The 26,308-nt window shown below is 38.6% G+C and overlaps 1 protein-coding gene across 1 annotated transcript in view; it reads left to right on the top strand.

Moving 5' to 3' along the window:
- The window catches only part of pabpn1l (PABPN1 like, cytoplasmic), a 37,430-nt gene extending 14,610 nt beyond the window's left edge, over nt 1–22,820 (top strand). Inside the window, exons 3-7 of the mRNA XM_028809750.2 lie at nt 17,495–17,562; nt 17,791–17,897; nt 17,983–18,070; nt 18,298–18,440; nt 22,539–22,820. Coding sequence (XP_028665583.1) covers nt 17,495–17,562; nt 17,791–17,897; nt 17,983–18,070; nt 18,298–18,440; nt 22,539–22,566 — 434 coding nt within the window. The 3' untranslated portion in view covers nt 22,567–22,820. The remainder of the gene's footprint in view (nt 1–17,494; nt 17,563–17,790; nt 17,898–17,982; nt 18,071–18,297; nt 18,441–22,538) is intronic.
- The last annotated feature ends 3,488 nt before the right edge of the window (nt 22,821–26,308 follow it).

Here is a 26,308-nt window from a genome sequence, read left to right as displayed (position 1 = left end):
CAGGTGGCTCCCGCAAGGGTGGTAAAGCCACTTTACTGTTGTGGCAGCACCTTGAGTGCTTGTTGGATGTATTACACTCGGCAGGCCAGTATAGTGCATGACATGGAAAACGACGAATTGGAATCGAGAAATGCCGTGTCGGCTGCGTGTGGGCGGGACCGGTTTTGAAGTGGAAGCAGGACGAACCAGAAGAGAAATATATAACTAAATGTGCGCCTATAACCTCTGCAGATCTTATCAACTAATTGCACGCTATGTGTGTACATGTATTCTTACTGTAGCTGTCACTAGGCTACCAAAGTGCATATGTGATAACGAATTGATCGCAGGCAATATCTTTGCAAAATAACACCTTAATTGTTAAAGAAGGGGTGTGGTGTGTTTTTTGAATGCCAGGAATAATGTTCTGTATGATTTACATTTGCTGACATTAGGATTGCACCTGTGGTAGAAGTCCAAACTTCATACATGGTGGCCACTGCAAGCTGACAAGAGAACAGGAAACCTATCGTAGAAGGCAGGTTTTCTTAAATTGAAACCTTTGCTGCTTCAAAAACGGATATATTGGTTCATTTTTAAGGCTTTTATGTTTGGACCCCAGTATCCTTCCATATTAAAGTGTAAGAGCAGATTGGGTAACTTGTTTAAATTAATAATAAAATCAAGCTTCACTTTAAAACCCAATTTCATGTTGCAAATAAATATATACCGTGAGTGTGAAGAAAAAACAATTTCTTCTTTAACGGGAGAAGGAAGTGGAAGCATCGTGCTAACACAATAAAAAAAATAAAAAAAATTCATTTTTATAGTAGGGGCCTAGGTGACTGGATAGTCAAAGATTCTCTCACACCCAGATCCAAAGTTGTGTCCAGATGAAAGCAAGATGGAGCAACCTCTACCACATGCAGAATATGCTGTACAATGTTGGTGTATGCTTTAATAAAACCACACTGAACTAGATTGATCAGCATGTGAATATTTGAAAGAGATTGGCCAGTAGTTTGTATACTCGTCCGGGTCTTTCCTGTTTTAAAAGCAGTTTATTATTGGGTTCATTTCATTTTGGGCAAGAGCAGTGTGTGACATCTGCAGAGATTGCTGTTCAAGGTGACAACAAAAAGCAAATTAAACCACAGGAGGAACCTTGTCTGTGATAGCAACTCTGATTGGTCTGATCTGTTCATTTTAAACTGGGAAGGGAATAATTCTTAAAGGAAGAATGTTTATCGGGGAGTTTTCAAGGAATAGGATTTAATTTGTAATGTATTGTGAATGATGGTACATGAATTTATTTTTAGTAGTAGAGATGGATGCAAAGGCCTGGCAACAAAGCAGTTGTAAGTGGCTTAGCACCTAAAAAACACATTTGGCATGGGTACAGTTGATCTCAAACTTAGGTTGTTTGCTGCGGCAAAGGACCAATTCAAATTTTGTAGTGGAAATCAAAACATTAAAGTTGGGATCAAGAGTCTCTGGATGGCTGCCAAAGGTGCTATTAGATCTAAGTAGCAAAATGAGAGATAATAGTGAAATTTTCTAACCTAGTTCATCACAAAAACCAGTGTTCAGCAAAGTATGGAGTAGAGGTAGTTATTGTACACACGAGATGGCACAGCAATAATTTCACAAGAAGGTAGTCTCCAAGCTCAAGTCTGTGAGAAGATGCCAGTGATTGAGATTTAAAAATATGATCTAGCTTCAACGCAGTGTAAAAAATGAGGAGATAAATAGAACTTCAGCAAAGGAATTAAGAAAGCAAAATAAATCTGTCAGTTTGAAGTAAGTTTGCAAAGGACATTCATAAAGTGGAAAATGTGCTGATAGAGTGAGTGGAGATGGGGGGGTGGGTAGACTTAATATATGCATTGGCATCCATCCACAGAACAGTTACAGAATCCCTTTTACTGTACGATTCACTTAGTTATGTATAGAAAGTAGTTAGGCTGATAAGGAGCCAGACCATAGAGCAGGGATCTCCAACCTTTTTTCCCCTGAGAGCTACTTTTACAAAATGAAAATGGCCAAGAGCTACTCATGTTTTCTAACGTTTATTCTCGTAGCTTATTTCAACCCCAACAAACTGAATAAGCTTGTTTTGCCTGAACATTTACAAAATGTTGGTGTTCACAATTCGCATTTTGCATTAAAACATCACAAAAAAATACTTCACCTGAAAGTGTATCTCACACTATTGGATTAAAACAAAACAATGCAATTACAAATACAGATATTCCTTATTCATTTGTCATTTTGTTACGTCACTGTTTCACTTCACAAGAGTATTCACATGTCCAGTTGCATATGTGACGTGTTTTTTTTTTTTAGTTAGTGACATGACTGGCACTGCATGGTGTCAACAAGAGAGCTATATGGTGGAGTGTTGCCACTTAGGTTCACTCTTATGGAGTCACTTAAATGTTCATCTGTCAGTCTTGTTCTGAACTTTGATTTCATGACATTCATGTCAGAAAAGGCAGACTCTCACAGAGGTATGTAGACCCAAACAAAGCAGACATTTTCAGAGCTGCTTGGTGAAGATTCTTAGTTATCTGGCTCTACTAATCTCCAGAAATGCTGAGAATCCTGTTGAGACTTTAACTGCAAATTAGTTTGAAGGTTTACTAATATATAAAATCCAATGTCTTTGTCTGTCTGCTTTAAGGGTTTTTTTTCTATAATTTGCATGAACATTCCAGTTGATTTTGTGACTTCTCTGATTTCGCTATGTGTCATAGTTCGCTTGCGGTAACGATTTTTATCTGCATGCATCCAAGAAACACGCAGTATGCTGAGACGGGCTCTCCTCACTCACTTGCCAGGTTCAGGGCGTGTTCCTTAACTCTGCTTACTTAGCGAAGGAGAGAACAATTGAATTCAACTTTGTTTGATATTTTAAAACAAAAGTGTTACTTGGGTCTTGATGAGTTTGAGTCCGGATCTTCTCTTAAGTGTATGCCACATTGAAAAAACAGATTGTAATTCAGATTGTGGATCGTGATATTTTTTGGAAAGATTGCCCACCCCTAATTTGACTAATCAAGTTTTCAAATTTATGTACGATTCATTAACCCTTTGGCGAGCTACTTGGAAAGTGTTTGCGAGCTACCGGTAGCTCGTGAGCGACGTGTTGGAGACCCCTGCCATAGAGTATAGCAGAAGCTAGCAAAGTCCTTGGAACGTGACCCTAAAATTTTAACCTATTAACAGCACTACAATTGATAGTTTCTTGGAGACAGCATGTGCAGAGACCACCACCTTCAAATACAGCTTTATGTCCTATAAGAGAGCAACTTCTGCCTTTACACCCAAGGAAATCCTAAAACCACAGCCCTTTTCACAAGACCCTGAACTTTCCAAGAAGCAATTAACAATTATTATATTAATAAAATATAAGAGATTAGATCAAAACTGTGGTGGATAGGAGAGGAGGTGGGGAGATGTCAAATAACCTCCCCTTCATCTTGCCAGCCACCAAGAGCTTGCAAGTGTGAATGAATCTTTGGAATGACCTTGGTGGATTGTCGTCTTCAGTTTATTTTTGTAAAGCACCCTGCACAGAGTGCCATGGCAAGTCATCAACTAAAATACGTTTACATCCTTCACAAATTACTTATTATGTAATCGGTAATTTGACAGTTTTGTTTAAACACAGCAAAACTTATTAATTGTTAAGCTTGTTTTCCTCTCTTCCACTGTCAACAGTTCAAGTCAGCAGCATCTCTGGAGAAAATAAACCTCTTTGGCCTGCAGTCAAGGATAAGTGAGAATGTCAAAGACAAATTCAGACTGTCCAGGTTCTGGAGACCACGGCCAACAAAATGCCCACCCCCTCCCAGGCATTCTACAATAGTCTGTGCTGTGCCATTCAAGCTGATGACTGAATCTTTCTATCCATTCAGAGTTCTCAGTATCTTTGTATTTTTCCATGGGCAGGAAAACTGCTTGGAAGTAGAGTAGTGCCACAGCAGGACACAGAAGAGAAACCAAATAGAGGCAGTTTAGTAGTGGTTCATAATGTTACATTTTTAGTCAAATGACAGACCAACACTAATGCAGCTAATCAGAAACTGTAAATGGAGTATGCTAGATTAAGTGTGAATCATCAACCTGGATTTAAAAGCTAAAACCAAGGAGTCCTCTAGTTTATACAAGAAGGCAGATTGTCCCATAGTTTTGAGGCCCTGTAGTAAAAACTTGAGCACCCCCCACTGTTTTACTATTTTATTTACGTTTTAATGCAAGCTGTGATTTGTAAATAAAGTTCAGATAGGGAAGTACAGCATTGGCAAGTAAAGGCTTTATATTTAAGGAGGATTTTGAAATGTGCTCCAGGCTGAAGTAGAAGCTAATGTAAATTATGTATTCATACTGTCGAGTTCTTGTAAATGTTGCAGTAGCATTTTGAATTAAATTACATAAAGAACAAGCTGTAATCAGTCAAGAAGGGCTGTAGTCAGGGAGGTCAAAAATAACCAAGTGGTCATTCAAACAGCTTCAGAAAGGTGGGATGGGAGTACCTGTCTGAAGGACTACCATCTTTGCAGCATGCCATCAATCAGGCGTTTATAGTGGTGACTAGACGAAAGCCACTTTCAATTAAAAAGCATTTGACGGATCTCTTGGAGTTTCCTCTGGTCTAATGAGACAAATATTTAACTCCTTGGGCACTTTATCTGGTAAAGAAGAGGGTCTTCTCATCCCCTGCCTAATTCTGTCCCTGTGGTGAAGTGTGGAGGCAGTGGCATTATGCAGTAGAGATGTATCGCAGTAGCAGGGACAGACGGACTGGTCAAAATTGAGGGAAGGATGGCACAACCTGCTCTGTACCACATATGTGGGGTGATGGTTCACCTTTCAGAACAACAATGGCTTAAAGCATATAGCTGGAGTGGCTTCAGGCCAATTCACCGAATACCCTTGAGTGGCTCTGCCAAAGCCCAAATTTCCTCCCCATAGAGTGTGTGTGTGTGTGTGTGTGTGTGTGTGTGTGTGTGTGTGTGTGTGTGTGTGTGTGTGTGGAGAGACTTAAAGTTGCTTCCAATCCTGTCTAGTCGAGCTTGAAAGAATCTGGGAGGAAGAGTGGGATAAACTGCCAAAATTCAGGTGTACAAAGCTTATAGAGACTTGCACAAGAAGACTCGAAGCTGAAATTGCTGCCACAGGGGTTTCTATGCGGTATTTAATACCATTTTTGCTTAACAAATTTGTAAACCTTTCTGAAAACATGTTTTCACTTTGTTATGGGTTGTTTTGTAGTGTGGGGTTTTGTGGCTTTTTTTTTTTTTTTTAAACTGGTAAAATTGGGAGTATCGACAGAATTCCTAGGGTTAGTGAAATGCCTGTAGCAGCAATCGGACGACTCTGATTTGAGCAAAAAAGTTTTATTGTGAATATGAAGTCTTACACACATGAGGTAAAATCTAGTATAATTGGGGGGTGTTGCAATCAAACTAGAAGATACAGTACACCTTTTATAAATAAGATTTGGGCACTGGACTGTGTTCAGTCAGTGTACAAACGTGAGTGAAAAGCTAATAGTTTGTGTCCTTGTACTCTTAACATTTGGTGTGAAGAAACCCGTAACATATATTTATGGTTAATTTAGGTAACTTGTGTTCCAGATGTGACTTCCTTGCTATTTTGATCTTCAAAATGTATTGCAGAATGTGAATCTTGTCAGTTTAAGTAAACAGATTAGGATTTAATATACTGAACGTATTTTAACATTGTGAAGGGAATTAGCAGGATGGAAGACTGACAAGTCATTTTTATGAGTATCAAGTTTATCCTTGAAACACATTCTCTCTATAAAGTATTTCTTTACCCAGACCTGTGGATGCATGAACATGTTAATTAAGCAGGGGTGCAGAAATCCAACGCCCGACTCGTCCGACACGGGGAAATTGACTGTCGGACAAGCGTGTTTTTCTGTTTCAGTTGTCCACAGACAAGTGCAATTTTCTGGAGAAAAATCTGTGCTATGCAAGGCACATTTTACCACTACTTTCACATTTTAAACATTTGGGTACGTACTTTGTGCGGAAACAGTCTACTTCGGCATGTTCTTAATGTCTCAAATTGGTCTTCAATATTATTTACAAAATGACGGCTGATTTTTCAAAGGGGAAGCACTCTTACGGTCTTAAATAAGTATTTTACCCTAATACGTACACGCTTGGAGATGCGGTCATTTTTTTTCATGCCGACATTACGATGTAATCTGATGATTTTTCATTATAATCAGTAACTTTTATATATTACCAGTAATGGCATACTGCACGATAACATGCAGTGAATAAATACACTTGACTTGAGCATTCCTAGTTTTCATCCTCTTTCTCTGTACGTTTAGCATTCATTTGCTCAGAGGTTGATGCGCTTGCTGCTTCCTGAGCAGCTGTTCTTTTCTCCACCGTAGCGGCCCGCTGCTTCTCTTCTTTCGTTGGCATCTTTTCGCGTTAAAACTGATTAAGTTAGTTTTTGTGTTGCAATTACTTAGTATGTTTAATTTTTCACTTAAACTGGCACTTAAATCTTCAGTCTGCCTCAAGAATGATTAGCGAAGGTGGTGGGGAATGAGAACGGCTCCCATACGCATGCGCCACCCTGCTGCGCACTGCCAAGAGTTGATTCAACAATAAAATAAAATAAAAATAAAGAGTAATACAAATCATCACCCCGAAAGCAGATAGTAGACATCACGTAGTATACTGTATGTGTACCAAATTTCAAGTCAAAAGGTGAAATGGTTTGTGAGCTACAGGTGATTTAAAATCCTGGACAGACAAATGAACAGCCACGGTAGCATATTATAGAAGACTGATAAAATTCATTTTTTCTACATAAAAATGCAGTCATTTTACTTACAATACAATTGTTTTCACCACATAACAAAGCTTGTTAGGCAGTTAATCTTTCCTGAAATTTGCGATTTCGTGTAGGTTATGATATATTGAGGAGTTAAATTTATTGCGTGACAACATCAATTTTGATGAGCTGTCAATAGATCGTTTTTGATTAGCGAATATTTCATATAAAACAAGTTGGTTTCACGCTGTCAGTTTATTAAAAAATAAAACATTCTAACTGTTTCCAAAGGTTATGAAATATCTATAAAAATCTTCACTGTAACTGTAGTATGTGAAACAGAACTAGTGTAGCTATAATGAAGGCATTGTTTATTAGTGAGTTCAAATAAGGGAATCTTTTTTTTATAAAATGTTCTAGAGCAAGATGGCAAAATATCTATCTATTACTCCCTGAAAGAACTTTTTTCAGTTTTAAAATGGAAGGCAGTTTTGGTATCAATAAGAGATCAGAAAAAATAAACTTTTCACTTTTGTTATTTGTTTATGGACAAGTGAATTTAACTGGCGGACAAGTGGATTTTCTAAGTTTACTTGTCCGTGGACAAGTAGAAAAAAAATTGATTTCCACACCCCTGAATTAGTGGATTATTTCAGAGTAGCACCTGGAGGGTGCTTCAGATATCAGTTGGGTTATGAATTTGTGAACAGGAAGTGATGAGCTGTGATGGTCCTCTTTCCATCAAAACCACACATGCCAGAGTCTGTGCAGCAACCAAAGGGGTAGGTAATGTGCTTCATGGAGAAGAAACGAACCCTTCGTCTTTTGGGTCTTGTGTAAAGTAAAAACAAAATCTGACATTTTAGTATTAATGAGACCAATTGTCTAAGCACATGCCCAAGCTAGGGAAGCAAAAGTGGAAGTCCAGCTTCAGCACAAATCTCATGACTTGGCTGTCTAAGGCTACAGTGTGTGCCATATCTAAAAGTAGCTTGCGTAAGTGACATGGAAGAGATGGGGTGGGTGGGTAGGTGTGTGTGTGTATTATATAATTTTACACAATGTAAAGGGGTCCTGATCCATTCAGTTTCTGTGGAGAATTTCAATATTGGCTCTAATGTTCACTAGTAGTTGGAGGAGACTAATAAATGAAGTATGGTGCTAATATTGCCTTGTTTTAAGAGTTTTTAGGATTGTTTTGAATTTTGTGTAGTTGGAACATTCTGAAATGTCAAAAGCTGACTTGATCCACTGTGTAGAAAATTTGGGTTGCCATGGTTATGTGGGATGTTTTGTTTATAAATATAAGAGGAAAATAGGTTTCGTATTTAAATTTTTTGTGAGTAAAATGCATCCCGTTATCAGGTATTGGTTAAAAGAACTTGAACATATAATAGATGTGTCAATGATACCGTTTTATGTTTGGATATCTTGATGGGGCAGAGGGGATCATTTTAACTCCTTTAGTTCATGTGTAATGTTACCAGTGTTGCCCTTTGTACCACATAGTTGGCTCCAGAAACAAATGGTTTGAGAGAAACACAGGAAGAGACTAGAAAATGGCAAGCACCTTTGACAGGATTGCCATGCATTACCCATTTTAAAATGTAACTTTTAAAAATTAGACATGTGGGCACTGCCATGGACTGGCACCCTGTCCATGGATTGGTTCCTGTTTTGGGCTTAAAGCTGCTATGATAGGCAGTGTTATGCCAATCCCCCCACCCCCTTACCCCAAAATGCACTGAGTGGGTGGGAGAAGAATTATATGTACAAATGTTTTTGTGTATTTTTAAACTTTTATATATAAGTAAGTTGATATTTAGATATTGTGCAATTGTCCCCAAGGAGAAATTTTTTTAAAACTTTACGGATGGGGGGGGGGGGGGGGGGGGGATACATAATAACCCATCAAACACACAAGAACTCCTAGCTTGGATGCAGGAGAGCTGTAGCTGTCAATATCAGGGTTGTAGGGTGGCAGCAAGATGGTCCGTCCTGTATAGACATACCACAAGTTTACATTTAAAGGCATTTTAAGTTTGAGTACAACAGGACCAGCTTGTTGCATTTACAGAAGGAACCTGCTGTTAGAAGTTTGTTCCAAGCAAAGCTCCCTGGCTAATCATTTCTGTTGCAAAGTGACTTGATTTATTTTTATTTTTTGATCAAATTATTTTTCACCAATAAAAATAAACCAGATGATACAATCCCCTCCTTGGTAGTAATGTGGACAAATTCAGTCAGCATTTCAAAGTCTGGTTCACACATTTTGTGTTAATTTATACTGTGGTTTTTTTTTTTTGTTTGTTTTTTTTTAGGCAAACCTTTCTCTTGCTATAACCCATTGTATGTTCCTCACAGTCTCTTGCGTTCTCAGATGCTGTATGTATAAGGTAGTCCTTCAGATCCTCTACACTTGCCATGAGACATCAAGTTTGCAGCTTGTCCAATGGCATTTGAGACCAGCCGACAGCCGAAGCTCAGGTCTGTGATGATAAAGTAACTTTTGCTGAACATGATAGTAACTTATCATAACAAGCCAGAGTCCATAGCTTAATCTGTTTTTTTAATAAAGAACATCTATAAATTTTTCCACATAGAGAATTGCTATATAATAATTTTGAACACTGGTAATGTACAATAAGTTCATTAACCCTTCCTCAGCATCTTGGATTTTTCAGGAGTATGTCAGCTTAACTTGCCTGAACCTTTACTGCTTCAACAGGTTTTATTAGTCATTTTAAACTAGAAAGTACTCCGTGTATAATGTAAGAAAATCGAACCTGTCTTAAATAATAAAAAGATTTCTCATTTCAATAAATATCTGTTAAATTATCTAACCTTTATAGACTTAATGTAAGCTAATTTGCAGTTAAAATACTGATGTGTAAATACTGTTTCTATACTACTGGATAATACTGCAAGCCAAGTTGTACTTGTTTTATTTGTTTTCAATACAGTGTAATGTACCTGGGTACTGTGTAATAGTGTGACGACATGTTGACTTTATTCTCGACATTTCCACTTTAATCTTGACGCTTATGATGAGAATAAAGTCGACATGTTGACTTTATTCTCGTAATTTGTCATTAAAGTAGAACATCATAAACTAAACTTCATCATAAAATGAATATTTAATTTACTAGATTTTCTCAAACCCCGTCATAAGTTATAAAGCACATTAAATGCTTTGTGTTAAGTGATTTTTAAACTGACTTCTTCTTGCACTAAGAGGAGGCGCCGGCAGCGATCGCCGCACAGAATACATTCACTTCATGATCTTCCTGCTCTCTGAACATTTAGAATGCTAAGATAAATACTTAATATAATTTTCATGGTGAAATGCATTAAAGCATGCATTAATCATATGGGGGCATGGCGGCGTGCCTGCCTTGCATTTGCATGTTTTTCTGGTGGGTTTACTTGGCGTGCTTCAGTTTCCTTTCAAAGTCATGTAGAATGTGGGGTTTTGTTGTGCTATATTGACCCTGCTAGTGTATGTTTTGCTTGTATTCATCCTGCGATGTGCTGGCGACTTGTTCAGAGATGGGCGCAACTCTGAATGGATGGCATAATTAAATGTATAACGAAGATATTTTTAAAGTTCTGAACACTCCTAGGGCTAAGTTTATAACTAGTTTTAATTTCACAAAGATGTGTTTCGTGTGGTGATTGGTTATGTGGTGAAAGAAAAAGGAAGGATAGGAACTGGGGTTTTGGTAGCCTACGTCCGATAGAGACAGCATGCATGCAATAAAGAGAGCCCGCTCAGAAGAACATGCATTGAATTCTGTGTTCGTGTCTCCAACCAGCAGATCACAAACCCAACATTTACACAATATTTAAGTTAAACTTGTGCAATAGCTATTCATACATCGTTTTTTTGGAGCCTCGTCACACCTGCCGTAAAGTTCTCTACACTGAACATACACCTGGGGACCCCTTACTGCGAGGGAGCAGCACTACCGCCTCACTACCGTGCATGTGTAATACCTGCTTTAATGCATTTCATCATGAAAATGATATCAAGTATTTATCTTAGCATTCTAAATTTTCAGAAAGCAGGAATATCATGAAGTGAATGGATTCTGTATGGTGATCGCTGTCTTCTCTTAGTGCGGAGGAAGTCAGTTTAAGAAGCATAGTGATTAACCACTGGGTCGGGGAACGTAACGCAAAGCATTTAATGTGCTGCATTAATTTATGACGGGGTAAATTAATTAATTGATTAAACATTGATTTATAGGAAGAAGTTTAGTTTACGACATTCTACTTTAATTATGAAGTAAACTATGAGAATAAAGTGGAAATGTTGACTTTATTCTCGACATATAGTTTGTTTTTTTCTTCCCAGTATAGCTTAGCTTGAAGCAAGGTCCATATTAATGCAGTTTGCCTAAATGATGGTTCAGTTGGTAAAGATGTCATCACCAAGTTGCACTTGTTGTATTTTATTTTAATTTGGTGAATACTGTGTAATGCACCTGGGCTTGAAGTCTTGAAGTAATAGTGCAACTATCAGTAATAATACTATTATTTATTTTATTATTATTTATTAGTTTAAATATTATGCAGTTTAATGATGATAAAGTTGTTTAAAAGTCACTTTAACGTGTCAGTGGACAGAGATTGTTAACATTAACAAAGTGTAGTTGGTTTACAAAAAATATTTACTATTCCTTTTCTAAGACCTATTCGGTGCAATACAATTTTTGACAAGCACTTCTGGATATTTTACTAAGTCTAAATGCCTCTTTGTATGGTTGAAAATGTTGTCAAAATTATAGTTTGTGTTTGCAAAATTTGTCCAATAAAAAGGTTCTGTATTTTGACTGCATCTGTCATGCAATGTGATACCTTCTCCATTAGTGCCACCCCCTTGAAAACTATCACTTTATGGGGCAATGCAAAACTGTATTAATACTTGTGTGCACATTAAAATGTACAAAAAAAAAAAAAAAATACTCTTGACAGTGGAATAGGTTATTCTTAGCCAGTAATTGCAGTGGAAAATGTGGTTAACATTCACTCATGCATGGGGGGGAAAAAAATACCGTCGAATACCGTGAAACCGAGATAATTTAGAAAAATACCGTGATATAGTATTTTGGTCATACTGCCCACCCCTACTGTACATCTTATTGGCCAGTTTGCTAACTGTATTTCCTGAAACTCATTTCTATTAGTCTTCCAGTTTGGAAATTGGGCAAATGCATGGGGAAAAATGGACAAATAGATTCACCTGAAGAAGAAAATGTGTAGCAAAAGGTAAAGTTATCCTGGAGGGCAAATGGATCATTCACTTTTTCTGCATGCTACAGACACCGCCAACTAATGTTCAGGCATGTGTCTACAGTGCAGCATGACGCATAGGTGTAAAATGGTTTCGATGGCATAGCCTGTGTGCATAGCTGTGGTCTGGGCTTGACACAGAAGTATAAAGCCTTTAGTTGTGGACTAGGCATACAGTCTACTTAACTGGCACAGGTGAAGGCTTTCCATGGCCTGGGCAGTTACCATTACTGCAATACAAGGGCACATTGCGATTCCTGCACTTGTAACAAGTAACAGTTGCTAGGGAAATATTTTTCATTGAAAGAACTGATAACTATATACATTGGCAAGAAAAAGTGGAATTATAAATGTCTTTAAAATATGGTCTGATTTCTATCCAAGTTGCAATAATGAGAAAACGCAATCTGTTTTAACTGATACATATTACGTTGTTCTTGTGCAAACTGAAAACATCTTTCAAACAATCACGGGTGTAGGCTGGAAAAAAGCATGAGAAACCCCTAAGGTAATGCTTCAACAGAAGCAAATTGTAGTCTGAAGTTGTACAATCAATGTAAAGAGGATTGATGGTGTGGTTTAGAGATATTTAGAGACCAGTTTAAAAGAAAGTGTTTTCTGCCAAGTAGTCTGTCTTGGCCTCTGACGTGAAGCATACCTCGCCAAAAAGAGATCCGAAGAGCTACGATCAAGAATTGATTTGTATAAAGATGGAAAAGGTAATTTTCAAAGAGCAGATATTTGTCAGTCGGCAGTTAGGCAAATTATATGTAAATGGAGATGATTTAGTGCTGTGGCTACTCTTTTTAGAAGTGGGTACCTAGCCAAGATTACCCAAAAAGGCATGATGTAGACCAGGGGCTTTCAGAGTTGGTCCTGGGAGCCCACTGTGGCTTCAGATTTTTGTTTCAACCAAATGCATAATCTGTGATAACCCTGAACTCAAATACTGTAATTAGCTGGTATTTTTCTCCTACATTTAGAAAAGCACAGTGGCATGATTTACATTTATTTGTAAGTGTATAAGTGTTTAACACTCTTGATTTCATTATTTTGCTCTTTCTCTGTGCAGTTGCTCCCTTCATTGTATCTTAATGACAATTTAAAAATGATCAGAACAGGCATCCAGACAAACAACACTGAAAAACGAAAGACTGCAACTACTTTAGCATCAGACCCACTAATTAGTAAATAAAGGATTGAACAATAGGACACCTGGAAAAGCAAAATGAAAATCCTGATGAAAGTACTGTTAAGAAGAAAAAAATGCATTATTCCCATATAACTGCTTAGTATGTTTTAATATTTTTTTTTTTTTTTTAACCAAACAGTTTTCTAATTTCTATATTATTCCCAAAACACAGTATCTGGGAAATAACCATTCCAATTAATTAGCCCAGAATTAATTTTATCAATTAAAAACAAGCTAGTTGGAACAAAAATTTGCAGCCACAGGAGGTCCCCAGAACAGAGTGTGAGGACCCCCGATGTGGAATGTTCAACGAGGTAAAAAAGAACCCAAGAGTAACAGCTGAAGACCCAAAGGGATCATCGGGACAGGTCAACCTCTCTGTTCAGAAGTTTGCCATACACAACACTGAACAATGCATGGTATCCTTGGCTGGAAGGAGGACACCAAGGAGAAAGCCCTTGGGAAAACCACCTTGCTCCCCAAACACAACCCTGGTACTCCACATAGTTACTGGTTATGTTTGTAGACTAAAGAAACTAAAGTTGGATTGTTCAGGAAGAATATGCAAGAATACATATTATGCAAAAAGGGCACCATGAAAACATCATCCCAATGATGTACAGTGGAGAGCACCATGATTTGGGGCTGCTTTGCTTACTTGGGGCCAGAACAGTTTGCCTTCATTAAGGGTCAAATGAATTTCCAATTTATCAGGGTGGCTATCTCCTAGCTGAAGCTTCGTAGAAGTTTAGTGATGCAGCAGAACAATGACAGTGAACATCAAAGTAAATAGACTACAGAATGGCTTCAAAAAAATTGAATTTTTGAGTGGCCCAGCCATAGCACAGACCTTAACCCAATGAAGATGCTGTGGAGTGGCCTCAGAAGAGTCCATCAAACCAGTCATCCCATGAATGTGGCTGAGCTGAAGCAGCTGTGTAAGGAAGAATGGACCAAAATTCCTCCTGAATGTTGTTGTGGTGTAGATCAAATCTGCTGCTATTAGAAGCACTTGTTGGTGGTTATTCCTGCCAAAGGAGGTTCAACCAGTCATTAAATTCAAGGGCTTGTTTACTTTTTCCATAGCAGACTGAATGTTAATGTGGTGTTGGTGCAAGCAAATTGGGGTTTTCCTATACCTAAGTGAAGATCACACCATATTTTATGACCTGTTATTGCAGAAAATCGGACCATTCTAATAAATTCTAAAGTAGTTAATATCCACTACCTTGTTTAATTTTTTTTTTTTTTTTAGTTCTGTTTAAAACATTTATGAAATGAGAGCGGATGCTTGAGGAAAGCAAATGTCCTTGAAAATGACAAAGGTCAGTATGTGTCGAGGGACCCAAGTGAAAGCTTAAATCCTCAATGTAACCATCAGAGTGCCTTTACTAGAAGCACAGCCCTGTGTAGCGAGTGATTAATTTTAGTACTGTCATTTAACTCCACTGGGTTTAGGACGCAGTGAACATTGATTTCTTATTTACTGTTGATCTTTATACTGCTTTGTTTAAAAATTATAATATTGAAAATCTGGAGTAATGGCAGTGCTGTTCAGCTAACAAAGAGCTTTAGTCTGTTTAGAAGCCATATACAGTACATCAGTTATGGGCTTGTATGAGCCAGATTTGACCATTTAAGTGCACCAAGCTGACATATTGAAATTTCTGAAAAACCTGTCAAACCCCGCTAATTTCAGGGTTGGCTATTGAGAGACGGTATTGGGAGTGAGGCAGTGGGCAAGAGGACATCAGCAGAAAACAGATGGAAGGAGACCTTAGGCTGTCCAGCTACCTTCCAGACCTCTGCTGTGCATCATCCTGTCTAAGGAACTCGTGAATAGGACGGGAGACCATAGAGCCACTTGATATCCAACACACACATGGAGTAGACATCCTTTTGTGCCAAGTATGTGAATACAAATCTGGTTCTACAAATCCAGGGACCAAAAGGCATAAAGTAGTAACTGTGGAACCCTGTGTTTTGTTAGTACCTTCCACAAGATACCATAGAGAACATGGTCATAGGTTTTGTGTGGAGTGTGTCCCCCACCTTTTCCAAGTATACAAAATACATTGAGAAATAACTGACACACTGCCATGACCCCTCAGTTGTGTACACCAGAGTTCCACCACCAGGAAAGAATCCGCATTGCCCCTCTTAGTCTGAGATTCAACTTTCAGCTGAAGTCTCCATTCCTGTACAGACTGCCCCAAGGACCCAAAGGAGTAGGATTTGATCCTTTTGATTGAAATATGCCCCTTTTCTCCAAAAAAAAGTACACGGCCAGTACTGCGGCACACTCCCTGCCTGCCGTCCATGCAATACTGAACAGACATGGTAGCAAACCTACAGTATCCAGTGCTTTTAAGCATTCTGGTTGGATCTCTCCAACCCCTGCATGCTCCCCACTAAGGAGCTTTAAATCACTGTAGCAGCCACTGCCATGATGATGACAGTGCTTTCTCAAATGTACCCATCAACATCGGGAGTTCTTCAAAATGATCCTGCCACCTCCAGTGACCCCAGCAGAGGGCAACAACTTTCTGAGAACAAAGTCCTGCCTGCAATTCCTAAGTGACTGAACAGTGTTTCCCAACCTCGGTCCTGGGGACCCACTGTGGCTGCAGTTTTTGTTCCAACCAGTTTCTGTTTTTAGTTGGACTCCTGGGCTAATTAAGTGATGTGTCATTTCCCAAGTTCTGTGTTTTGGGAACAATACAGAAATTAGTAATATCAAGCAGTTATGTATTTTTTTTTTTTTTCTTTTTAACAATATTTTCATCTTGATTTTCATTCTACTTTTCTAGGTGTTCTACTTATTTGTTTAATCCATTATTTACTAATTAGTGGGTCTGATGCTAAAGTAGTTGCAGCCTTTGACTATTCAGTGTTGTTTGCCAGCATGTCTGCTCTGCTTATTTTTAATTCATTAATAAGATACACTGAAGGGGGAAAAACTGCACAGAGGGCAAAATCTAATGAAATCAATAGAAGAGAGTTAAGCATTTAAATCTCTAGCAAAAGCAGAAATTTTTCTAAATGTCTTAAGTGTAAAAATCATGCTGCTGTGCTTTTCTGAATAAGAGAAAAAAAAAAAAAAAAAGTACCAGCTAATTAAATGAGCTCAGTGCTATCGGGTGTTGTCATTGATTAGGAATCCGGTTGGAACAAAAACCTGCAGCCACTGTGTGCCCTCCGGACCGAGGTCGGGAAACACTGGACTTTACCAGGACCTCTTTGAGGCTGTCTGAAACTCCTAACTGGCCCTACATAATTCTGCTGACCTTTCCAGCCAAATCTGGAGACACTGCTGCTAACTTTGCATGAAAAGCCTGTCTAAACTGCTTCCCTCCTTGTGTCAACCTAAGTACAGTTTGGCTGCCAGCACAACTGGCACCTTTTTTAGCCACAACCTAATGACCTCTTCAGAACTGCAGGAGAAGCTCCCCCACACGTGGGAATTGAATCCACTCTGAATGGAGGTATCTGATATTCTGACCGGTTATGTCTGTCCAACAGTCATTCTGTTCTTTTTAGACACCTCACCACTAAGGGCTAATCAGTTGACTGCCCAAAATTGTAAAACATAACCGCATCAGATGCAGCGATTGCAGCTACATGTCAATTATAGACCTGTGGCACAAGGTACATTGAGGAGATTTGAGGTTGACCACAGTATTCCTTGTGGACAGTCCATGGCTAACACAAATACAGGAATTCACAGCTACTCTTGAGTAAGCCATTTTGTTATAGTAACACAACTCCAGTTGTTTTTGTAATCTCCCCAGCACCACTAAAATTCCTCCCTGACTCCAACCACATAATTCAGCTAGGGTCTTGTGGAATAGGAGAGACCCTTCATCAAGAAATGCTGTGCACAGAGGTTAGACTTAATATATCTACCTCTTTCATTCCTGCTGCACAAATTCTGGCTCTACCGCCACCAAAGAAGCAATGTACCACTGTCTTATTATGGACCTGAAGATTGAAAAATTGGTTTAATATTGCAAGAAATTCGCCTTCACTCTAATGCCTATGAAAAGTCCCCCCCCAACCCCCCTTGGAGATTTCAGATTTAATGCGCTTTGTATTTAAAGGATAAAGCATTTTAAATGATCAGTTTTAATTACACGTTAAATGGTTTTGTATAATTTTAACAAACATTCACGGACGTCTTCCTATCTTTATAAATGTTAGGTGTGTTTTATCCAGTGACGGCTGAAGAGAAGATGGATGCAGATAACCGATCGGTCTATGTGGGCAATGTAAGTTATTGCCATAGTTTGAAGATTTTCTCTGTGATCTCTCGTGCTCTGCAAAGTAATGCTTCATTTCTTTTTGCATGATGTATTCATGTATATGGTTTTTTTTTTTTTTTAATTTATATAAGATAGATATCTATCTATATCTATCTATCAACAGGCCAGCAATTTGACTGATTTTATTTATTTATTTTTGGTTTAGTTACAGCATTTTTTTTTTTCCTTTTGTAGGTGGATTATGGTGCTACAGCAGATGAACTGGAAATTCACTTCAGTGGATGTGGTCCAGTAAATCGTGTAACTATCTTGTGTGACAAATTCAGTGGTCATCCTAAAGGGTAAATAAATATAACCTTGGCTTGATTGGGTGCGTTTTTTATTTAACAGAAAAAGTTAAACTTTCCTCTTGTACAAAATTCTTAGATTTGCATACATTGAATTTTCAGAGGAGGACTCTGTGAAAACTGCAATCACATTTGATGAGACACTGTTCAGAGGAAGGGTCATAAAGGTATGTGTTAATTTATAATGCTCTTAAGTAGTAGTAGAATTCTCTTCAGTTGGCATAACATAGCCTGGTCAATGTTTGTGTGGGGGTTGCCTCCACCCTCATTCCAAATAAACATCCTAAAATTGTGTGCCCTTTTCACTTCTATCTTTATGCCCTTTGGTATTTTAGCTTGCCATTGAGGTAGGGTGGTTGCTTTGCTTTTTTGACATACAAGTTTCCTTTTTCAGGTGCTTCCAAAGAGAACTAATGTGCCAGGCATAAGCACTACAGACAGAGGTGGTCAAAGGGCTCCTCGGTACAGAGGCCGCAACTTTGGATTCTCTAGGTATTATGGTGGTTACCAGCCCAGGCATCGAGGCCGCTTCTTCAGGTTCGTGCATCCACCATCTTTAAGCATGCTCTGATATTAGCATAAACAAAAACATCAGACACATTTTGTAGGAAAATTAAGTCCAAACGATATCCTACATAAACACATGTTGTGTACACCCATTTCCATGCTCCCATCGAGATGTATAAAACTGAAAATGGTGTAATGCCACACACATTTTCACAGCAGTCTTGGACCTTGCGTACGCATGTTTCTGCTCCATTTTATAAATGGGTGGCATCCAGTGTCAAAGCAGTGTTACTGTTTCTGTGTGGGTTTCCTTTTTTATATATTTGCGTCCATTATGCAGGCTTTATCAAACACACGAAAATTAACTGCATATCGTTGACAAATTTTTAATGCAATGGATTGTAATCCATCTATAACGATGTACAGTGGGGCAAAATAGTATTTAGTCAGCCACCAATTGTGCAAGTTGTCTCACTTAAAAAGATGAGAGAGGCCTGTGATTTTCATCATAGGTATACCTCAACTATGAGAGGCAAAATGGGGGAAAAAAAAATCCAGAAAATCACATTGTCTGATTTTTGAATAATTTATTTGCAAATTATGGTGGGGAAAAGTATTTGGTCAATAACAAAAGTTCATCTCAATACTTTGTTATATACCCTTTGTTGGCAATGACAGAGGTCAAACGTTTTCTGTAAGTCTTCACAAGGTTTTCACACACTGTTGCTGATATTTTGGCCCATTCCTCCATGCAGATCTCTAGAGCAGTGATGTTTTGGGGCTGTCGCTGGGCAACACGGACTTTCAACTCCCTCCAAAGATTTTCTATGGGGTTGAGATCTGGAGACTGGCTAGGCCACTCCAGGACCTTGAAGTGCTTCTTATGAAGCCACTCGGGCGGTGTGTTTGGCATCATTGTCATGCTGAAAGACCCAGCCACGTTTCATCTTCAATGCCTTTGCTGATGGAAGGAGGTTTTCACTCAAAATCTGACGATACATGGCCCCATTCATTCTTTCCTTTACACGGATCAGTCGTCCTGGTCCCTTTGCAGAAAAACAGCCCCAAAGCATGATGTTTCCACCCCCATGCTTTACAGTAGGTATGGTGTTCTTTGGATGCAACTCCGCATTCTTTCATCTCCAAACACGAGTAGTTTTTACCAAAAAGTTCTATTTTGGTTTCATCTGACCATATGACATTCTCCCAGTCCTCTTCTGGATCATCCAAATGCTCTCCAGCAAACTTCAGACGGGCCTGCACATGTACTGGCTTAAGCAGGGGGACACGTCTGGCACTGCAGGATTTGAGTCCCTGGCGGCGTAATGTGTTACTGATGGTAGCCTTTGTTACTTTGGACCCAGCTCTCTGCAGGTCATTCACTAGGTCCCCCCGTGTGGTTCTGGGATTTTTGCTCACCGTTCTTGTGATCATTTTGACCCCACGGGGTGAGCTCTTGCGTGGAGCCCCAGATCGAGGGAGATCATCAGTGGTCTTGTATGTCTTCCATTTTCTAATAATTGCTCCCACAGTTGATTTCTTCACACCAAGCTGCTTACCTATTTGCAGATTGTCTTCCCAGCCTGGTGCAGGTCTACAATTTTGTTTCTGGTGTCCTTTGACAGCTCTTTGGTCTTGACCATAGTGGAGTTTGGAGTGTGACTGTTTGAGGTTGTGGACAGGTGTCTTTTATATTGATGACGAGTTCATACAGGTGCCATTAATACAGGTAACGAGTGGAGGACAGAGGAGCCTCTTACAGGAGAAGTTACAGGTCTGTGAGAGCCAGAAATCTTGCTTGTTTGTAGGTGACCAAATACTTTTCTACCATAATTTGCAAATTCTTTAAAAATCACAGTGTGATTTTTCTGGATTTTTTTTCTCATTTTGTCTCTCACAGTTGAGGTATACCTATGATGAAAATTACAGGCACCTCATCTTTTTAAGTGGGAGAACTTGCACAATTGGTGGCTAACTAAATACTTTTTAGCCCCACTGTAATGGAGCATGGAATGCAGCTTTTCAATGTGAACTGGCTAACCAATCGGGTATTTCTCTGTCATCCGAGTCATGCCATGCCAGCTTGTATGGGATGGTATTCTCCACTTGTCAGATTTCATTACACTGTAGTTGAATGGGCAAACATCAAAGCACAATTCGCAGCAACGTCCTGATTTCCAGATCTGAGTGCAGTTGATTGCTCTGACTATATTGCTATAAAGGCACCTTCAGAAAATGAATTTGCTTATGTAAATGGAAAGCCTTCAATATGAAAATTCTGTGATGTGAAAATGTCTCAGTGTGAGCCCCAGAATTCCATTACCTCCTCCAGTGGTGTTGACACTCAAGACAGTGGGCTGCAACTCGCCTTTCCACTTTTATCTGACTACTTCTTTATTTTGGGCATTGTGCAACTTTGTGAACTTTAACTTTTGAGTGCCTCCTCCACTCTGTGCCACTCCAATTTCCTTGTGTTGGTTATACCACTGCTTAAGCCACTAAATTGTATGTTTTTCCTTACCTTCACTGAGCAGGACCTCCATTTTTCATTCAGATTTTTTTTTTTTTAAATCCTACATTTGCTATTATCTTTTAACAAAACACTGAATGGACAGGGCTATTTGCATATTCAAATAGGCACAATTCTGTGAGGTCAGTGTGGAGCTATAAGCTTGTGCATGTGTGTTTTTTAAATTCGCATTGATTTATAAAGGGAAAGTGCATAGACCTTTGCTTAGTTTTATGCGTCTTAATTTTGTGCATTCACACATTTCCAGTTTTGTCCACATGCCATGTTTTAGTGTGTTCTATACAAGGCATGAGGCCCCAGATCTTCGAGCAAAACATTCCTACAAATAATAAAGTGGATATGGTAATTTAGGAGAATGAATATAACAAAATTTGCAGATTTGTAAGTAAATGCATCTTTGCATGTATCAAATCCATAAAATCCGAATCGGGCGTTTCAGATTAGGTTCCAACTGTATACTCTAAAGAAGCATCTCATCATTGGAACCTGTCATTTAAACCACATGCAAGGATCAAAAGAGCACTCGAAGGCCCTCGGGAAGGACTGGCCCAGCAAATTCAGGTCAAGAGCAGACAGATACTAAAAGAAGCCTCCAAGAACCCAAAAATGTAATTGCAGGATCTGCAGACACTCTCAAAGTGTGTTTTCAAAGACTGTACAAATTTGACCTATTTGCAATGTCTCCCAGCCTTTGCTGTCCAAGAAGAACATTAAAGTAAAACTAGTTTGTCTTTGAAGGTCTAGGCAAAGACCTTACCTTCTGGAACATTGTGCTCTAGACAGACGGGTGAAAGATAGGGCTATTTGGCACAAACCAAAAGCATTTCAGGAAAACTACTTTTTACTAGCTGTGAAGCATGTTATGGTTTGGGGTTGATATGCTACCTTGGGGACCTGACCAGCTCGCAGGTCAACCTTTAATCCTGCATCATATCAAAAAGTGCTTGAGAAGAATATCAGGCCATCTGTCCAAAAGTTGAAGTTGAATCAAAGATGGACTTTTCAACATGAAGATCCGAAGCACACTAGCAAATCTGCTAAGGAATTTCTCAAAATGAAGAAATGGAAGGATGCCCCAATTCAAACCCCATTGAAATGCAGGGGATTTGAAAATGGCAGGACTTGCAAGAAACCCCATAAATCTCTTGGTGTCGGACTGGTGGATGTTAAGCAAAACACAGACGAGAAGTAATTTCTGCTAATGGGTGCAATACCAGCTCCCAAGGGATGGATTTTTCCACAGTAGATTGCATTGATTAACCATTTATTCAAGAAAAATATCAATGTGTAGGTATATTTTGCATGAGGATCTATGGTTTGCAAATATGTTGAACGTCCACCATTTCCATGGCGTGTCTGACAGTAGACATTTGTATGAAGTAATTTCCAAGAGCTATCTTTGTAAGTGAAATGAAACCGATTTGCAGATAATGGTAATCTAATGTATAATGTCTAAGTTTTAATAATCCACCAATATTGTTAATATTGTATGTCGGCTTGGTCTTCACATGCAGTCCTAACACAAATAAAACGGCATTTAGTTACTGTAAATTGCCATTAAAACCTAACTTCTCCACCTTTATTTTTTTTATATTTAGGGGAGGCCAAAGAACTTCATCTTGGTAATCTCCACATTAAAAGTACATAAAGGATAATGCAAGATGTGAGTGGGACATGACGTTTATATTTATAAAAAAAAAAAAAAATTGTACAAGAGATTTTGTAGGAGACCAACATGACTTTTTTTTTTTTTTCCTTTTTTCCCCTGAAGAAAAGAAGCAATAAGTAAATAAAATACATCAGTTTTATTTTACATCTTGACTATGATTCATTATGTGGAGGATTCAATGTTTGGTGCTACTTTAGAAACATATAAGTTGAAGGGCTGCCAGCTTACACAGATCTTGTGTATGGTATCTTTAATAGAAAGTCATCTTTTGGATAAGAAAACAGGAGTTTTATATTTACAACTTAAGAAAAAAAACATTGTTTTGACTTGACTGCCGTAAAATTCTCCCTGACCCTGAAGATAAGACCAGCTTTGTGTGCGTATAATATATAATTCATAAGGCCAAGATCTTTAGCCACATTTCTGAATGCTGTAACCATCACAGGGTAAAAAGATTTAACAAAATGTATATGGACATTTTTGCCAGTTATTACAGATTATAATAAAAATAATTCATTACATTTATATAGCGCTTTTCTCAGTACTCGAAGCGCTCCCTGTGTGGATAGCGCTTTGAGTACTGAGAAAAGCGCTATATAAATGTAATGAATTATTATAATCACCTGCCTCCTCACTTACTCACGTCCGTCCAAAGCCGAATGCGTCTTCTGCGCAGCTGCCCAAAAAACCTTACGAGGCCGACATCCAACCCCAACATCGCGGCAGGCGGCGGATTTATGGCCGCAAAAATTCAAAGAGAAAGGCGACTTCGATTAAAGCTCTAGAGGCCTGAAAGGTGATTTCGACTACAGCTTGAGGCCTAATTACGCATTCTGATTCAATTACGCATTCATTCAATACACCTATATCAGGTGTGTGGTGCTTATACTTATTACTATTCCATATTGTACTGGAACATTAATCATTCAGTATTATACTATAGGCCTGGAAAATTCATCAACTAACAGTACAAGCCTGTACAGTAATGAGTAAAGCGGACTACAATCATTACAAAACAACTTCTTTGTTGTTCATACACTGCTGACAAAGTCGCGCCCGTTTCATCTTATGTTGTCAAAACGGGCTCTTTGTCTAGGCTGTAATAACTTAAACTGGCAAAAGTGTCCATATACATTTTGTTAAATCTTTTTTTACCTTGTGATGGTTACAGCATTCAAAAATGTGGCTAAAGGTCTTGGCCTTATGAATTTTTAAAGTTGAGATTTACTGCCAAGGTTTAACTTTTTGGCTGTTGCAAGATTAACTGGATTTGAGAATGTTATGTTACAATAATTGAAGGTAGCTACAAATGTATTAACATTTATACACAAGTTCATGTACAGTAAGTTTCGATCATTTAAAACAAGAATCTGATTTTAAATAAGGGATGTAAAACTATTTAGTTAATGAAACAGTTTTTCCGCCCCCCCCTTTCTTAGATAATGGGGGGGGTGTAAATAAAATGTGTAAATGCATATAACCTAACCTGTTGGAGGGCCTAAAATGCAGTTCTCTTAAGGGTGAAAGTAATCTACTATATTAGGATTCATACTTCAGTTTTAAAATAGCTTAATTTCACTCCATTTCTAGGCATATTTTGAGTGTTTGAAATGAATGCAGTTTTTCCATTCTGTGTTTGGATCATTCTGTTGACAAAGGGTCAGTTTTTAAATGTTGGCATTCAGAGGTCGTAATAGTGATATGAATTCAGTTTAACTTGTTTTTCTTCACATTAAGCATCACACAATATACAACCCCAAATCAGAAAAAGTTGGGACAGTATGGAAAATGTGAATAAAAAAATAAAGCAGTAATTTACAAATTTCCCTTAACTTTTATTTCATTGCAGACAGTATGAACACAAGATAATTCATGTTTTTTTTGGTCAACATCATTTGATTTGTAAATAAACATCCATTCTTGCCATTCAGGCTTGCAACACATTCCAAAAAAAGTTGGGATGGGGGCAATTAAGGGGTAGTAATAATAACTAAATAATGTGATTTGAAACTGGTGATGTTAACAGGTGATCGCAATCATGATTCGGTACAAAAGCAACATCGAGGAGAGGCCTACTCCTTTAGGAGCAAAGATGGGCAGAGGATCGCCAGTTTGCCACCAAGTGCGGGCAAAAATCTTTGAAATGATGAAGAAAAACGTTTCTCAAAGACAGATAGGAAGAGATTTGGGCATTTCTCCCTCTACAGTGCATAACCTAATGAAAAGAATCCGGGAATCTGGAGAAATTACCGTGCGCAAAGGCCAAGGGCGCAAGCCTAAACTGAATGGCCGTGATCTCCGAGCCCTCAGACGGCACTGCATTAAAAACCGTCATTCATCAATAAATGATATAACTGCGTGGGCTCAGGACGACTACAGGAAGTCACTCTCAAGCACTACAGTACGTAGTTACATTAGGAAATGCCAGCTAAAACTGTACTGTGCCAAAAGGAAGCCCTACATAAATAGTGTCCAGAAGTGCCGTCAACTTCTCTGGGCTTGGAGGCAACTGGGATGGTCCATTGCGCAGTGGAAGCGTGTATTGTGGTCAGACGAATCGGTTTTTCACATCTTTTTTGGATGGTCCTTTTCCTCTTTGATCCGCAGCACACGGCGTCCATTTCTTCCAGACTGTTACCAGATACAAGTCCAAAAGCCAGGGTCTGTCATGGTATGGGGTTGTGTCGGTGCCTTCGGCAAAGGTAACTTGCACTTCTGCGAAGGCACCATCAATGCTGAGAAGTATATCTCAGTTTTGGAGGAACAAATGCTGCCTTCAAGACAACGTCTTTTCCAGGGACGCCCGTGCTTATTTCAGCCAGACCATGCCAAACCACATACTGCGCGCATAACAAAGGCATGGCTGCGTAGGAAGAGGGTGCAGATGCTTGACTGGCCTGCCTGCAGCCCTGATTTGTCTCCTATAGAGAATGTTTGGCGCATTTTGAAACGAAAAATGCGTCAACGAAGACCCCGTACTGTTGCGCACCTAAAACGTTGTTTGCAGGAAGAATGGGACAAACTAACACCTGCAACACTTAGTCACTTGATTTCTTCAATGCCTAAACATCTTTTAAGTGTTGTTAAAAGACAGGGGAACTGTACAAAGTGGTAAATGCTGCACTGTCCCAACTTTTTTTGAAATGTGTTGCAAGCCTGAATGGCAAGAATGGAGATTTATTTACAAATCAAATGATGTTGACAAAAAAAAACATGAATTATTTTGTGTTCATACTGTCTGCAATGAAATAAAATTTGAGGAGAATTTATAACTTGCTTTTTTCTTTTTTTATTCACATTTTCCACACTGTCCCAACTTTTTCTGATTTGGGGTTGTAGAATGTACCAATTCTTTTTCTGTAAGCCCCAAGTAAAGATTAAGGTAAAAGTAAGTTAATGGGATAGTGTGACCAGTAAAGTAGTGTCATTTATGGTATGTAAGGTATGGAATGATTTAAATATTTTGGGAACACTTTTTAAAAAAAAAAAAAAAATCCTACGGTTTTATACAAGTGTTAAAACAAGTACAGCACTAATTCCAACTATAATAAGTCAAATGTTTCTATATCTATTTTACAAATTTCACCCTTGATCATCACCGTAATCCTAGATCTTGTATGTGTTGCTAATGATTTCAGTATCTGTAAATAAATGGTAGCTGTTAACCTCCAGTACAAATTTTCACGAACACAATCAAGT

Source organism: Erpetoichthys calabaricus, chromosome 9, assembly GCF_900747795.2.
Source record: "Erpetoichthys calabaricus chromosome 9, fErpCal1.3, whole genome shotgun sequence".
In the NCBI taxonomy this organism is placed as follows: Eukaryota; Metazoa; Chordata; class Cladistia; order Polypteriformes; family Polypteridae; genus Erpetoichthys; species Erpetoichthys calabaricus.
The sequence above is the reverse complement of the archived record's forward strand: the minus strand, read 5'-3'. Positions and strand labels throughout refer to the sequence as shown.